Source organism: Ovis canadensis, chromosome 4 (genome assembly GCF_042477335.2).
Source record: "Ovis canadensis isolate MfBH-ARS-UI-01 breed Bighorn chromosome 4, ARS-UI_OviCan_v2, whole genome shotgun sequence".
Taxonomy (NCBI): domain Eukaryota; kingdom Metazoa; phylum Chordata; class Mammalia; order Artiodactyla; family Bovidae; genus Ovis; species Ovis canadensis.
In genome coordinates, this window is record NC_091248.1 from 66,087,810 (window position 1) to 66,105,734 (window position 17,925).

The window sequence follows — 17,925 nt, forward strand, 5'->3', positions numbered from 1 at the left end:
AGATCAACAAAAGTGACAAACCTTTAGCTAGACTGGCCTCCCAAAACAGAGGACTTAATGTTTTTAACACATGAAAGAAGGGAAAAGTTAAGTTCTTTGTAACACACTTTGGGCCATCATTTAAAAATTGGTATTTCTCTATTTTGTTCTACCAAAAATTCCTTTAAAAGACAGAAAAAACATCTACAAATGACCAGAAGGAACTATCAATCAAACCAAATGTTTGCAATTCTATAACAGGAGAACTTGATTTAATGCCAAGGAGTCCCCCCTTCTGACTCTATGAATTTTCACATGTTAAGACAGACATTTAAGTAATCCGACTGGGCAGACAGGGAGAATATGATGTAAAAGCTAAGAAGGGATAGGACTAGTCTATAATGTAGGAACATGAGGAATAAGAGATGTTGTTTGAAGAAAGAACAGCATTCAAGAACGGTAAATTTACGAACCATAGATCCAGAAGGGAGTTTGTAACCTCAAGGGAGTTATTTTATCTATTTTAGTATCAGTTTCTTCAACTATAAAGTGTAAACCACATTTGTTATTTATCCTTGAGTGTCCTTAATTTCACACTCATGTAAATCACCCAGATTCAAACCCCATGTAAAAGACAGTTCAGCGCTTGCTGTATAGCTGGTTCTCAAAAGTAACAGCAAAGCTATTATTTACCACACTGATGCTGTGCATACCTCCTACAGGCAGCACAGCTCACATACTGCTATGATGCACTCCTCTTGTTACTCTACAGTTTAGGCTAATACAGCATATTGTCTGTTACTAAATGGTTGGCTGAAAGCCCTGTTAACCATTGTGAAAAAGGAGGCTGCTTACCATTTGGTCCCGACCACCGCAGCCCCCCCTCCCCCCAAAAAAGATTTTGGCTTTGCCTTTATTGAAGAGAAGGAAGGCTCCAAAGGACCCAGAACAATGGTCACAGAACTAGCAATGGCTCTCAATCACTTGTGGGAAAGAGCTTTCTTTGCCTCAAGACTCTGCTTTTTATATTATGCTGCTTGGGCACCTGCCAGGCCTTCATTTATTCAGTAGCACAGCACTAAACACTCCGTAACAAGCATAGGCTGTGCTCCAGGGTCACAGAGCACAGATAGGGCCCCTGACACTACCAATCCATGCCACAGGCCCACAACGCCTCTCACAGTTTGCTCTCATCACACACACACACACACACACAACCCCATTTTGTGACTCTTTAGGATTTCTCAGTTTATCCAGCCAAATCAGAGAACCCCAGCACTAAAAGGAACCCTCAGATTCATTTAGAATGCATGAGGGCTACATGTTAAGGTAGTCCGAAGTCACAAAGCCAACTCAGTAGCTATTTAACCCGAAGCCTCAGTTCTTGTGCCACTAATCTTACTAGGGCCCTAAAACAAGATATCTTTTTATAAATCTCTTGCTCATTTTAACAGATTTACTTGTCATTTTCCTTTTCAAATCTTCACTTCCAAATGCCCTCCTATTCTACTGTCTCTTTGTCTGCTTAGCTATCAAACGTAATCCAGAAATCTATCAAATGGGACTGGATAATACATCCCAAGGTATAAATGCTTCATATTAATGGAGCATTTGCATTATAAGAGGACACAGACCTTCCAAGCAGTATTTCTAATGCAAAGATAACAGACTTTAGTGAAGACTGGGTTATTCATGCAACTGTTTGGAAGGCAAAGGAGGATCTTCTCAAGCCTGTCCTATTAGAGCTGTAGATGTGGCTTCTTACCCAATACAGACCTTTATACTGGTATCTACAATACCATGGGACAGGTACTCCAATATGAATTAAACGAAAAGCTACTAAAAGGAAGTGGGACAGGACTTAAAGCCTTCTTAAACTTCAAACCAAAACCTCTAATCTGGGGTCTTAGCACCAATGATCTGTCTCATATCCTGAAACACAGCAGGCTTGGGCCAGAACCTCACAGTATTTTTAAAAAGCTGCACAGATCCAAATGGGCAGATGGTGTTATTTAACATGCACATATTTGGTGTCACTTTGAATTATTCTCCCTGGTGCATAACCTACAATGTAAACAGCAAAGCTCTCATAAACAAATTTAGATTTTAAAATTAGCCCTTAGACATGCTAGTAGCTTAATGGAATTGCCATTGTGGAACAAAACAGTTTTTAAATCTGACAAATAACCACAAAATTAAAATATAAATTTATACATTTCATAGTCTTTTAAAATGTAATCTGTCTACACCAAGAATTATACAGATCAAGTAAGACGAGAACTAAAAAGCACCAATTAGATTTGTTATTTGGGAAGTCAGTAAGACCCTACCATCCTGATGAAAGGTAAAGGCCCTAATGTATTGCAAGACAGCCAAGTTGTTTGTCTTAGTTGGTTCTCTTGATTCTGTGGGGCTCAGTAATATAATGTGTAAAAAAAGTCACTCTTAATGTTGGATGGATGGATGGTTGAAAACTGAATGGAGAGACGGCTGAAAGGTTGAATGGATGGATGATAAGGGTTGGTCTGGTGACTTATGGGATACTGTCTTAATAAAGAGCAGGACCAATGAGAGGTTTTGTGTTCATTTTGTTATTAAAAAAGGGAGACCTATATATATTTGTTGGAAAGGAAAGAATCAAGTGGAATGAGAGAACCTGAAGTGCAAAAGAGTACAAATTACCAAGAGGCAGGACACCAAGAGCCCAGGAAGAACATTTGCCCTGCCTGAGAAAGGTAACTTATGGGAAGCATGAGTGCACAGACAAATACATTCTATTTGGGAAACAGGGTGTGAGACGACCTGTTTCACAGGTAATAAGGCAACAAACGGATGAAAAGTAGGTGATAGCTATCTTAGTGGAGATGCAGGTAAGGATTATCTTCTGAGCATAAGGAAAGAGGGGGTGGAATTGGGAATGTGAGGATCAAAGCAATGGTTTGGATCTATACCTTACAGGACCAAAGGGCCATTGCTATACTCAGGACCCGGATTACACTTAAAACAAAGACTCATTTGTCAGGAACCCAGTTTTCTAGGCCTTGTAACCTTCTCCATTACTACTGGATCAAGGAGCCCTGCAGCTGCAGGCTGGGAGTGGAGATTCAGGTTTGCAGCTGGCCTAAGATGCAAATACCTCATTTTCACCAGCAGGGAAGGAACAAAAGTCTGGCAAAGAGTAAACAAATAAGGCCCTTTCATCTGACTTGCGAACCTAAAAGCCGAATCTTTCCTAAAGATGCCTGGATTTATCCTATCCATTAAGAACTCCCCTTCTTGAATTGCATGTTTTGCATATATAATACTTCTTTCTCTTCACTTATGGGGACTTTCCTATCTTACTCAAAAATGCTTCAGGATTTCCACAGAGAAGCACCATAATGATTCCACACAAACTCCATTAAACCCATGGGAAACACAAAGATGTCACAGCCTGAAATTGGCTATGTGTTTCCCAAGGATTAAATAGATGATGATATCACAGGATAGATACAGCTATGGTAGAGACTGAAGAGGAAATATGAAACTCTGGCAGTTTACTCTCAAACAGGCTGCAAAACTGACACCTGCTCTATGTCTTCAGAAATGCATCTGGTGGTAAACAGATTTTTGGCAAGAGGTGATCTTCTAGGCTTAAAGAAGATAAACCAAGGCAGTTGGCATGGGTTATAGTAATATCCGAAACCTTTTTAGAAGTTTCCTGTTAGAATTCTCAAGTAGATCCTTTGCTCTGAATCACTGACTCTTTCAAAGTCCCTCCCAATTCCTCAAGACAATTTTCTTTCTTGTTTTTAAACATTCCTGGCTCCTTCCTATTTTGTTTAGAAATACTGAAGAGCTATGGTACAGGACTTGGTCTCCTTCTTCCTTGACCTCAGCCAATCGCCCCACCAGCCATCTGTTCCCCTAACCAGTTGAAGGGGATGTGTAAAGAACTTGTCTTCATGTCCTTCCACCTCCATTCCTGGCCACCTAATGCCAAGGCTTCAAGAAAAGAAAAAAGGAAGAGAACTGAGGTTCTTTTCAAGGTCAACAGCCAGTGATCCATCCCCACCTCAGTGTCTGCATTGCAGCATTAATGACTATGACCTGGACAGGAGGATCATTGTCCTGGGATAAAGTCACCTAGCGACCACTGACAACTGGGAGATGTGAGTCTTTGCCATGACGCCCAAAGCTCTGTCAGCTAATCCTGGGGGCCAGCTTTCTTCCAGGGATTCTGACTTGGTTAGTCTGGAGCAGTATTCAGAATCCATCACTTTAAACAAGCTCCCAGATAATTCCCAGACACAGTCAATTAATTCATTTGTTCACTGAATCTATGTGCATTCAACAAATATTAAAGAATTAGCAAGGTATCACACAGATATATTTCAGCCTATACGATGCTTCCATCACAGAGAGGATAAGACCATAAATATCATAAGTGGAATTGTAAATTGTGGTAAGTGATGCTTTATGTTCTAGACTAACCAAATCTGACCTAAGCCACAGCTGATTGGAAAAAGTTTCCTCCAGAGATGTTTATAGTCTCTCTGCCTCCCTCTTTCTTTTATCTTCTTTTCTCTTTTCCTTTCCTTCTTTTTGCTTTCTTATCTACGTGGTCTACTTCGGTGGGTCTGTTAAAAGGAACACATCACCCACTACACACTGCTGCAATCCATCTTCCTAGTCAACACATTTATGAGATGAACAATGATCCTGGGACAAAGCAGTGAAAATTTAAACTTTTAATCTTCCTTATACTCTTACCTAGCAAGGTGACCTTACAAGTCATAGGTTTTCTGGGTGCCTATTCCTTAGGTTTTTACTGACTTAAACTGGATGACTTCTAAGGGTTCCTTCCTCTAGCCCTGCAACTGCATAATTTTCAAGTCAAGTGGAGGTCAAGATTTTAGATGAATGAAAAAGAGTTGAAAGGAGCCATAACAAGCTTCTAGTCCCACTCCCTTACTTTTTTTTTTTTTTTTCACTCCCTTACCTTTAAACAGGAGGGGACAGAGGGCATTGTCAGACAGATCCAAATTTAAATCCCACCATCTGTCTGTTATATGTATCCTTGGCAAAATTACATAAATTTTGTGTCGGTTTATACTCAGCAAGCTGGCTTAAAACTCAACATTCAAAAAATGAACATCATGACATCCGGTCCCATCACTTCATGGCAAATTGATAGGGAAACAACGGAAACAATGACAGACTTAATTTTCTTGGGCTCCAAAATCACTTGTGGATGGTGACTCTGGTCATGAAATTAAAAGACACTTGCTCCTTGGAAGAAAAGCTATGACAAATGTAGACAGCATATTAAAAAGCAGAGACATCACTTTGCCTACAAAGGTTTATATAGTCAAAGCTATGGTTTTTCCAGTGGTCATGTATGGATGTGAGAGCTGGACAATAAAAATGACTGAGTGTCAAAGAATTGATGTTTTTGAACTGTGGTGCTGGAGAAGACTCTTGAGAGCCCCTTAGACTACAAGAAGATCAAACCAGTCAATCCTATAGGAAATCAACCTGAATATTCATTGAAAGGACTGATGCTGAAGCTGAAGCTCCAATACTTGGCCCATCTGATGCAAAGAGTTGACGTATTAGAAAAGACCATGATGCTGGGAAAGATTGAAGGCAGGAGGAGAAGTGGATGACAGAGGATGAGATGGCTGGATGGCATCACCAACTCAATGGACATGAGTCTGAGCAAACTTCAAGAGATGGTGAAGGACAGGGAAGCCTGGCATGCTGCAGTCCATGGTGTTGCAAAGAGTCAGACATGACTGAGTGACTGAACAACAACAAAAATACTCAACAGCTAGAGGCACTGGCTATATCAACCACTTAGAATTTCAATAAAGTTAATATTAGAATTCACTTAGAATTAAATGAAATAATATACTCAAGTACTTAAAACAGTACCTGGCATAGAGTGGAAAACACAACAAAAGGGCATTTACAACTGATTCCTATCTAATTATTATCTCTTCTTTCACTTTCCTGAAAACTATTGTTTTACTCTGGATCCCTGAATTAACTTTTATTTACTATTTTAATTTTCTTTTTTATTCTTGATTCTCATTTTTAAAAATTATGCTTTGGCTGCTTTTTCCCATATCCCTCTATTGAACATATATGCATAACCCACAGGCATAGGAGCATGTCTAACACATTAACAGGGATACAGGGGTCTATTATAAATGTCAGTATGGCAGCATTTTCTCTATTCTACCAATATTTTTAGAAATTAAGGGAGCATTTTCTCCACATATCTACCTTACCATTCTCAAAAGCAAAAATAAAACCCATAAATGTTTTCCATAGAAATAAACATCACCCACAGAGGCCACGTCAAGCAGACTGGGCCTGTCCTTCCCAGAGCAGATAAAAGACTAAATTGGTGGGTCTGGACTGTGATAACTGGAGAAGGCAATGGCAACCCACTCTAGTACTCTTGCCTGGAAAACCCCATAGATGGAGGAGCCTGGTAGGCTACGGTCAATGGGATCTGGAAGAGTCTGACACGACTGAGCGACTTCACTTTCACTTTTCACTTTAATGCATTGGAGAAGGAAATGGCAACCCACTCCAGTGTTCTTGCTTGGAGAATCCCAGGGACAGCAGAGCCTGGTGGGCTGCCGTCTATGGGATCGCACAGAGTCGGACACGACTGAAGCGACTTAGCAGCAGCAGCAGCAACAGGTACAGTTCCTGTGGCTGGGACTGGGCTGAGATGAGAACTACTGTGATAAGTGGGTCAAGGGGCAGCGTGAAGATCAACAAGGATAGAGGTGCCTGGATGGGGTATGGGCCTGGGAACTGTAAGAGAAGAGTGAGAAGTAGGTGGTGTAACAAACTCACTGCTGGCTTTCAATCTGTAAAATTAAGAGATAGCAGTGACATCTAGTAAAATACATGCTGCCATGTCCTCATTTATTTTTAAACACATTAGTGTAAAAGACAGCAACATTTGCCAAACACATTTTATTTCTATGTATGTTGTTCAGTTAATTGATTTTTCCTTCATAGGGTAAAAAAAGCAGGGGTTTTGTTTGTTTGTTTGTGTTTAGCTCTCTTTGCCTAAGACATCACACTGCATGATAACTTCGGCCTCCAGCACAGGAATCCTGAGGTCCCCAAACAAGAAATTTCCTCAGGGGCAGCCCTGCAGCTTCTGTGTTCACCATCTGGCTCCCTTGACATTGCTCAGGAAAGAGTAGTTAGGTAATTGTTTCTCTGGTGCCAGGAAACCACTATGCAATTCTATGCACACAGCTATTTCGCAAAGCACCCGATCCTTTATCCCAATGCTGCCTCTCCATGAAACGCACTTGACAGAAAGGAACAGTAGCTGAAGAGAAACCTCAGCCCAGGGTGCATTGCAAGGGCTAGCAAAGCTGCATCCCCAAGAGCCGATAGCCCCAGTGTCAACAATCTCTAAAGCTGGAGCCTAAAGCAAACGAGAGCTATTCCCACACATGGTAGTGACTCTGACCTCATTATAAACCAAGCATTTTTGAGAAGGCCTTTCAAAATCTTCCCACATCAGAGGACTTCCTTTGCACAAAGTTTTATGTCAGTCAGGAGAACTCTCTAGTTCCTAAGAAAGCAACAAAGCAAATATATCATAAAACAGCATAACAGTGATCATCAGGCATCAGCAACTGCAATTCACACAGAGGGAGAAAGCGTCACCAGCCTAGGTCTGCAAAGATGGTCATGGTCCAAGAAAATCCCTTTATTCAGAGGAGAGAAGCAGGTAGATGGAACGTCATCATCCCTAAGTGAGAAGGGAAAACAACTGTTGGGCTTAGCTCACCAGAGTGAACCTCTAGAGAAGGAAATGGCAACTCACTCCAGTATTCTTGCCTGGAGAATCCCATGCACAGAGGAGCCTGGTGGACTACCATCCAGGGGGTCGCAAAGAGTCAGACACAACTGAACTAAGCACACACACACACCAGAGTGAAAGGAAACAACCTGCATTCTGGTAATTAATTTATAGGCTAGTGAACCCACACTGAGTAAAATTCAGACCTGCCATTTGTTCAGAAGCTAGAAAAACAGCTGAGAACTTCACCAGTAAGTGAAAGTCACTCAGTCGTGTCTGACTCTTTGCAACCCCATGGACTGCTGTATGCCAGGCTCCTCTGTCTATGGGGATTCTCCAGGCAAGAATACTGGAGTGGGTAGCTGTTCCCTTCTCCAAGGGATCTTCCTGACCCAGGGATTGAACCCAGGTCTCCTGCATTTCAGGCGGATTCTTTAACTTTAATTAATTAATTAATTAACTTCTGAGACACCCACTTAACCAGAAAGGTGGTGAAATGAGTGATAAAAGCACAGGCTCTGGTGCAAGCCAGACTGGGTTGAAATCCTGCTCCACTATTTTCCAGCTATGTGACCTAAGGCAGGTTACTTCCTATCTAGCTTATGTATTAGTAAAATGAAAACAATACTAGTAGCTACCTCATTGTATTTTTTCTTGCCCATGTCTCTATAATTAATAGTAATCACAGCATTAAGTACAAAAGGGAAAAAAAAAACTTTCTAAAACTTCTTTCTCCTCAAAGATTCTTAACATAAATTTAACTATATTAGAGTGATTCCACTAGTTTAGATGGCTCCCTTTACGGTCACTTAAAGAAAACTACTGTAAGTATTATAACTTATTACACTTCACTATTTGTTTTAGAGTATAAGGCAATGGAGCCAATGTGATAATGAAAATGATTATCATATTGCTTTTTGCCTATTTGGGATCTTTTTTCAAGGAAGCAATAGGGAAATATATGTAAATTTTAGAAGAAAAGGAGATGAAGGGGGGAAAAGCTTAGAACTGCCGCATTTTCGTCAATACATTTAAAGAAACTGAGCTATATTTCTCCTGATCTTGATTATGTCCAATAATCCATTTTGAAAACAGTAATGAAGGAAAAACATTTTAGTTTAGCTGAGTCACACTTGCTATAGAGTATCTCAGACATTAGAATTTGACACAGAATTACATCCTCCTGTATTTTCCATTTCGCCTACATTTTGTTTTTCCCTTCAACAAAAGTAGCATACAATTTTTAAAATTTTCGTTTCAAACATATTTTAAAAACATAATCTGGACAGTGCAAGGTTTCTAGCAGGTCTCCCACTCAACATACACATACAGGCAATCATTGTAAGCTGCTGCTGTGTACTCTTGCAGAGTTTTTTCCTGCACATATATAACACATATATTAATAATCAGCACATTTTTAAATAGGAAGAATTCTACCACTTACCAAAATAAGCCCTGATATTAGTGAGGAAGTTCCTGTTAGGGCCACATAGAACTTCGGTGTTAATGTGTTCAAAAACATGCTCACTGAAAAACAAGAAAGAGGGAGAACAGGGAATACATGAGTATATCATCAGTAAAACCAACTCTCATTTTTCTTTCTGGTGAAATCATTTGTTTCTGATGATAAGAGTTATTAGAATCATAGCCAAGTGCCATTAAAATGCTTCAGCATCACACAGGCTCAGAATACTAGGTTCAAGTTATATATCCTAAAAGAAAACAATTACATATAAGAAGAAAGAGCAGTTTTGAAAACTATCATTGTGAACAATTTTCATGAATTTATAGCCACTGAAGAGCCAAATCAAAGCTGGTTACTGAACTGTTAAGAGGAATGGAAGATGCTCTAATATAAAACATATCTGATGTGTGGGGCCCACACATCAGAGTTTTTGATGAGCCAACAAGTGGTAGTTCAACTTTAAAACAAACAAAAACTAACTGTATTAAATATAAAGATTCTAATACTATGATCACCCCTGAAAAAGAAATGTTAGCATACATTAATACAGTTTTTTCAACTAACTTATAATTGCTCATCAAAGCAATTAGATTCAATGGAGAAAAGATGAAAACTAAACCAATAAAAATGAAATTACAATTGTAAGACTAGCTCCTGCCACTCTGTTCAAATCAACACTACAGTAGATCTGCTTGCCCATTAAGTAAGGTCACTTACACATTTTGTAAGTATATTTTAAGTCATTATTTGTATCTAGAAATTGCACAAAACTTTGCAAACCAAACAACAATTGACCTAAATGGTTTTTTGCTTGCATATTCACATTTCTTAACTGAAGTACTTGTGGAAGGAGATCATATCCAATCCTGTTTCAATGAAGAACGTTATAAGCAGGACTTTTATGTCATTAGGGGAAAAGGCTTTGGCATTTGTCCCGAGCTCAGCCCAGAAAGCAAAGTCACCAACATGAACAGAGATCCCATGCTCACTCATTCAACAAACGCTTCTCTCTGCTTATGAATGAGACTGTGGACAAAGAATGGAAGCATGAATCAGACATAGCTCCCGCCCTCTAGAAGGCCAAAGTCTAGCTGCGAACAGACAAGTAAATAAACAATCACCAGACGGTTTTGATAAGCGCATAGAAGGGTCCCGTGCACAGAATTTCACGAAAACACCTAAAAGGTATGCATCTTGGTCTGGGGGCTCAGGAAGACGTCCAGGAGTGTAAGCAGGAGTTAACCACACCAAAGTGGGCAGGAGGAAGACAGGAGGGCCATGTGAGCGAAGGACAGGGCCTGCTTGAGGTCCCACACATCAGCCTTCTCAGACGTTTGTGGACCTTCCCAAAGGCAGAGATGTAGAAGAATGCACTGATTCCGTCTTTCCTGACCGTGGGCCTGGTCTCAGCAAACCCTCCTCCCCCCACACCCACTTTAATCAAACCAGTTTGAAGGACTCGTGGTCTATCATTTGCCATCACAAATCTGGACTAACAAAGTGCTCAGTCAAAAGTCACAACATGACTAAGTGGACTCTTTCGGGGAGGTAGAGAAGGCACGGAAGGAGGACTCGGCCTAGGGCTATAAGGCAAGAAGAGGCACAGCTGAAACGTGGTCCTGCACTTGGCCATTAAAAAAAAAAAGACTGTGGTTTGTCACTTCCACATAACAGTCTCTATAGAAAGAGGCAGATTTCTAAAAAAGATATCAAAAAAAAATCAAGCAAACAATTCTAGTTACAAACCTAAAGCTTGTAACTGACAGTCTGATTCTGAGGTGCCTAAAATTCCCAAAATTCCCCTCCTCACACTATGAATGATTCAACATTTCCTTTTTTTTTTTTTAAGTCACAAAAATAGACCATTCACTTTGTTATTCTATAATTATGAACATTCATATCTGTACCACACACACACTTTTCAGTAAGTTTCTGGGGACATAGAATTCAACGAAATCTATTTCTAAAAGAAAGAGGGAAAGCACTGCCTGAATTGTGAAGTGCTTTGGTAGTCCAGCTAAAAGCATAAAGCAATGGAGAGAAAAAGATTAGCTACTGAAAAATTATTGATCCACCGGAGATAAAATTTGAAGAACCAATTGACAAGCGAAAAAATTATGTGAGTTTTTAAAAGAGAGAAAATAAACATTCTATACATTGTTTTACTTAAAATTATATAGCAACCATCAGAAACAATTAAAACAGGCTTCTCTACTACATCCAGTTATATATACCAGAGTTGGGAGAGAGAATGGTGGGCACTAAAAGAAACAGACAAATAGAGAATGAGAGAAGCAGAGATAGAAGCATTTACAGAGAGCGGAAGGTGTTCATTTAATAACCTACTAATTTTTATAGTCTTACTAAACATTCTGGGTAACATCATTAAGACCTGGCATTTGGCAATTCTGGGCACAAATATTAACAATTAGTACTTGCCATTTGAATCTATCTATGTATTTAAAGTTTACAATAGCAATTTCAAGACTGGAGAACTCAATGCTCACTTCAACTCTGTGAGGGCAATATTATTATTCATCTTATTTCATAGCTGGTGGCTGGGCAAAGCCCTAAACACAGTTATCCAGCCCCCAGAGCTCAGGCTCATGTTATCAAGGGTGCATATGAGGATAAAGCTGAAAAGCATGAAGGAACGAAACAGCAAAAGGAAAACAGTAGTCTTGCACTTGAAAGGGAGAGGAAGCTCTAAAGGAGAGATGCTAAAAGATGGATGATTTTACTGCTATTTCCCGGGGCGGGGCGGTGGGGGGGGTGCGGGTAGGGGGGTGGCAGGAGGAGGCAGGATGCCACACTGAAGGGAAGCATCTAGTTAAATATTCCTCCATTAAATGAGAGGTGCACCTTGCAAACCAGACTGTCTTAAACCTAGGAATACCTTGCCTACTTTCATCAGAGTCACTGGAAATTATTTCTGAAAATATGAGGGGGGTACTGCTGAAATACCTAAACATTAGACAGAAAACTTTGGGGAGTATAGTTTGAAACATAAACTGGATATTTCCTGACATCTATAGACATAGGAATACTATCTCCATAGCTGCTGGGACTCAGGCAAAACAAATGGTAAAGACTAATTTAGCTTTGGTAAGAATCAATTCATAAAATTGAAAACTTAGTAAGTCAGAAGGCTTTTCATCTGACCTTGCTGGATACACTAACAGGTCATTGCTCAAAGAATATTGCATCAATTATTCAAGGATGGCAGGCCTCAGGGAATGTTTCTTCAGGCATTCTGAAGATGCTGAACTTTAGTCGTGTCTGACTTAGTGACCCCATGGATGTAGCCCACCAGGCTAGGCTGTCCATGGGGATTCTCCAGGCAAGAATACCAGCATGGGTTGCTTTGTCCTTCTCCAGGGGATCTTCCCAATCCAGGGATCAAACCCAGGTCTCCCGCATTGCAGGCAGACTCTACCGTCTGAGCCACCAGGGAATTCAAAACTTGGCACAGTCTGGAATTAAGTACAGGTCTGAGAATAAACTAGGTAAGAGGGGTGGGTAAATGAACTGAAAGCTCAATGACCTCTCTGGATCACAGAAGAGAGGAGGTAAGAAGATAATGTGCATGTCAACTGTGGAGAGTCAAGAGTCACCCCTGTGAGCTGGGAACTAGAATACCAGAGGGCTTACTCAGGAATCACGTGGGATGGCCCTGTGAGGTCCTGTCTGAGGAGCCAGCCCTGTTTCTGGCCCTTGTGACACCAAGAGTCTTCCCGCACATTCTTCAGAGCACAAACAACTCCCAAATTACACTCCTAGAGAACACACTGAACACGAAACGCTTAAAGAGTGTTTGACTCCTCAAGATATATTCTACTTTATACAAGTAGAATGAACAGGTTAAGGCAGCATCAAAGACTAGGAGGTACTGACTAGACAGAACTGAATATGCAGTGTGATAAAGTCTATAACACCCAAAAACATGGGTCTGCTTTGTCCCGTGTTCCATTTAATGCCTTGCTAAAATAGGGCATGTGAAGTAGAAAGAATTAGAAAGTTATGACAATCAGCAATCACTGAAAAGATTAGGACTAAAGTCCCTAGAAGAAAGGTTAAAGAAACTAAATCTATTTAAGCTGTATTGGGAAAAAAAAAAAGAGAGAGAGAGAGAGAGAGAGAGAGAGAGAGAGACTTTGTGTAAAAGCTTTATGCCTGGGAAAGAGAGAGGGGTTAGGAGACTTGGTCTCTGGACTGAAACCAACAGCAGTGGTGAAGGTGGAGTCGCTCAGTCATGTCCGACTCTTTGCGGCCCCATGGACTGTAACCTACTAGGCTTCTCTGTCCACGGGATTCTCCAGGCAAGAATACTGGAGTAGATTGCCATTTCCTTCTCCAAGGGATCTTCCTGACCCAGGGATCGAACCCAGGTCTCCCGCATTGGAGACAGACGCTTTAACCTCTCAGCCACCCTGGGAAATTCTGACACCCTCCAAGAGCTGCTCTGAGGCTCAGATTGAAACAGGCCTTTCCTCACCCCCTCACAACCAGTTCATACCTGCCGAGTGTCACCCTGGGTGGGGTGCTAGGGATAGAGCAAGGAGCAGAGTCCCTCCAAGGGGCTTATAATTCAAGGGGTGAGAGAGGTAAATAAACAACTAAGAGAACACATGAGGGAGTTAGGAAGACACACAGCACTCAAAGGGATTAGGAGACCAAGAGAAATGTCTGCCAAGTGTAAGCGTCCCATCTGAGACTTGTAGGGTGAACCAAGAGTTACCCAGGTGAGATTACTTGCAGCTATTCTCAGATGAGACAATTGAAGATGAGTTCAGACTGCACTTCTCAAAATTAAAGGTGTTTACCACTCTTTGGTATTCTCCAAAATCATTTATCAAGGACTTCTCTCTAGTGACTTTATGCAGGGAGTAGATAAAAGAATACTGAAGAAATAGGGAACTCTGAATTCTTACTTTTCTTAGAAAATAAATATAAGTAAAATTTATTTCAATACAAGTTGAAAATCTATGATTCTGGAGCTGTTTCATTATCTACAACATAAGATAATGTGTCTTACAGGGTTGTTGTGAGAATTCAATGTGACAGTTTAGATAAATTGCCTAACACAGTAGATGTCATCAAATAATATTATTGTTGTTTTTTATATTACTCTTCCTTTTGTGATTGGGCATCTTCTATTACTATGGCATAGAAAGCAGAGGAGACTGAGCTGAATGTATAAGTAACAGTAGGAATTGTAGTCATCTAGCATTTACTTAGCACCTACTGCATGCCAAGCACTGCAGTACAGACCACAGCCCAAGAAATAGATCACCTGCACTGTGATTTGTCTTTATGCTAAACGCGGATGTCCTACAAAACAGTCAGTTAACAGAAGGGTCCTTTGAACTGGATTCTCACTGCTTGAGATGGAAGTAAACTTGAGGGTGAGTCTGAAGGCAGCCATTACAGAAGTCAAAGAAATCCATGTGGATATCCAATAGCTCTGGCTAACTGCAGTGAGCCCAGAAAGGGTGTTAAGATAAGCCAACTCTATCTGCTCCAAGAGCTTCTTTCTCAACTGTTCATAAATAAAATGCAGCTTCAAACTCTGCTTCCATGAGAGCAAGCTATTCCACATGCTAATCTGTGGCTGCCTTTGCAGATCTACTGATATTAAAATAGAAGCTCAGAGGAAAATTTTTTTAAATCTGGAAACCAAGTATCTTCATTTTACCCCAGTAAGTTTTTTTTTTAAATAGGCCACATATTAAATTTACAATATTTACATGTTTCAAAAAAAAATCAGTTTTATATCTGTAAAACCATGTCAGTTCAACAGAAGATTAAAAGCACACCAGGAGCATGCTTGTTCGTTTGTTGTTTCTGCTTCCCCTCTCCTTGCCCTTCACCCTGGTCTCCCTAGGCTGTGACAAGGTCTCAGGCTTTTATGTATCACAATTCCCTGGATAAATTCTGTAGCATTTATCCTTGAGAGGAGAAAGACATGGAAGTATATTTTTAGACGTGTTCTTATTGCAAGAAACCCTCATAAATCATTCTGTCAACTCTTCCCTCTACCCTTGACATTGCGCTGGCAATTTTACAGGTATACTGTTTCTGCTTTATCAGGCGTCTGGCTCTACTGAGGAGTGGAGCTGAGCACATTCTTTCTTTCCTCATTTGCGATGGAGAAACTACATTGAAGCAATGCTTAATCTTCATGGCTCCTTGTCCCTTGCTGGAGGGAGTCCATCCTTTGGACAATGAAGGACTGTCCAAAGCCCAGTCACATATAAACCTTGGTAACCCAAAGGACCTGGAGAAGCGAGATCTCAGATTACCTGTTCCCTTTTATTTACAAGCAGGCTCATGATGAGAGACTATAGTCAAGAACAGGAGAGCAGCTTGTATAAGTCTTTTACATTTTTAGCTATTTAAAACATGCTTTAATTTAGAGTTGAAGATTTATGACTCTTCTTATTTCTCATAAACTGTTTGACATCAGGAAGAAAAAAAGACATAACTGCCTCTAACGGGAGAAACTTCTACAATGAGACAGAAGCCTTATGGAAACATGGTCCTCCAGGCCCAGGCCTCCTCTCACCTCCAAGCAGTCACTGTGTTCTCCATCATCCAGCACCCAGCAAAAAACCTGGTCCACAGGGATACTCAACGTTTGATAGGTGATAAAGTCATTAACAACCATTCCTCAGGACTTCTGATTTAAAAAAAAAAATTCCTAAGTCTAGAAAAATTGAAATTCCTTAATGGCTGTGACCTGTTCTTCTGGGAGTGTGAGTGTGTGTGTGTGTGTGTGTGTGTGTGTGTGTGTGTGTGGTGTGTGGGTGGGTGTGTGTGTGTGTGTGTTTCTGTCCCTAGAGTACCTGTACATTGTGAGATGCATATTAGGTAGATTGAATGACCACTACTCATTGCTAAATCAAGAAAGTCCAGACATGCTTATGCTATCCTCACGTAGTAAGGCCTTGGCTATATAGAACCCTCAGTAATGAATTATTTGGGATAAAGTGAAAATGAATATATTAGTTGCTCAGTCGTGGGTCTGACTCTTTGCAACCCCATAGACTGTAGCCTGCCAGGCTCCTCCGTTCATGGGTTTCTCCAGGCAAAAGTACTGGAGTAGGTAGCCATTCCCTTCTCCAGGGGATCTTCCCTGGATTTTCCAGACTCAAGGAGTGAACCTGGGTCTCTTGTATTGCAGACAGATTCTTTACCATCTGAGTCACCATGAAAGCCCTATTAAAAACCATAAGTTTTCTTTTTCAAAGCAATTTTATAAGGAAATCTTTCCAAAATGCATCACATACTTGACGGCATCTTTAAACAAAATATTCAGAAAATATTTCAATCTTTACTTGATGGCTGTAAGTCATCAAAATGAACATAAACTATAGTACTGTGCTAGCATTCAGCAATAGTTTTAGAAGCCCTTTCAATACCCTATGTTCTTTCCCTCCAAAATGAAGTGATCCCAGACTAATGTGTTTTTTCAATCTTTCTCATATTTTTGTCACCTGGCATACTATTATTTGTTGTCATTGTGTGCCTGCTTCAAACTGCTTTCTCTCCTTTTTAATAAGCTACTTAAAAATCTATGGTTCCTTCAAAGGCAAGTAATCAACTTTGGTCATTCAATAAATACTGATATTTAATGTATGTCAAGGGGGCTTCCCAAGTGTTGCAGTGGTAAAGAATATGCCTGTCAATGCAGAAGACACAGAAGACATGGTTCAATCCCTGGGTCAGGAAGATCCCCTGGAGGAAGAAATGGCAACCCACTCCAGTATTCTTGCCTGGAAAATCCCATGGACAGAGGAGCCTGGCAGGCTACAGTCCACGGGGTCACAAAGAATTGGACACGACTGAGCACGCAATATATGTCAAACACTGTACAATGCTGAGGATACAAAAATATATAATACATAGTTCTTATCCTCAAGGAGCTCTGCATTTTGTGGAAGAAACAGACATGGAAACAAATTAACAGTCAATTCTTCATCTGAGTATTACTCTGGAAATAGAAAGTTGGTACTCCTACATCAGCCTTGGGGTGGGGTGCATGTGTGCGTGCTAAGTCACATCAGCCATGTTCGATTCTTTGCGACCCCATGGCCTGTAGGGTAGGAGATAGAATATGCATTAAAAAAAATGTTCCTTTGATAAGATTGCTAAGCAAAGCCAAAGGATGTGCACTGGAACTAGGTAAAATAAGACCTGTGACCTCCCATTGGTAATTCTTTGATGCTCATCTGTATGTGCCATATACACTGGCGTAAAAATATATATATATTATATATATATACAGCTTGGTGGTTGAGGAGTTGAAATGACTGGATGGCTGAGTTCTAGAAAGGTCCAGTATCACTGCAGTGAGCTATAATACACACATCTATAGGATGGCTGAAATCAGTATTGTAAATATAAGAACACTCTTGGTGGTTCTTGTGTTCACAATAAAAGTGAAGTCACTCAGTCATGTCTGACTCTTTGTGACCCCATGGTCTATAGCCTACCATGCTCCTCCGTCCACAGGACTTTTCCAGGTGAGATCACTGGAGCGGGTTGCCACTTCCTTCTCCAGAGGATCTTCCTGACCCAGGGATTGAACCTGGGTCTCCCGCATTGTAGGCAGATGCTTTACTGTCTGAGCTACCAGGGAAATCCCTGTGTTCAC

General features: G+C 40.6%; 1 protein-coding gene across 22 annotated transcripts in view; it reads right to left on the reverse strand.

Annotated features, from left to right (window-relative positions):
* The window catches only part of ST7 (suppression of tumorigenicity 7), a 276,264-nt gene that overhangs the window by 115,200 nt on the left and 143,139 nt on the right, over positions 1–17,925 (reverse strand). For all 22 annotated transcript variants that reach the window (XM_069586679.1, XM_069586677.1, XM_069586685.1 and 19 more), the window contains one exon: positions 9,249–9,331. In XM_069586679.1, coding sequence (XP_069442780.1) covers positions 9,249–9,331 — 83 coding nt within the window. The remainder of the gene's footprint in view (positions 1–9,248; positions 9,332–17,925) is intronic.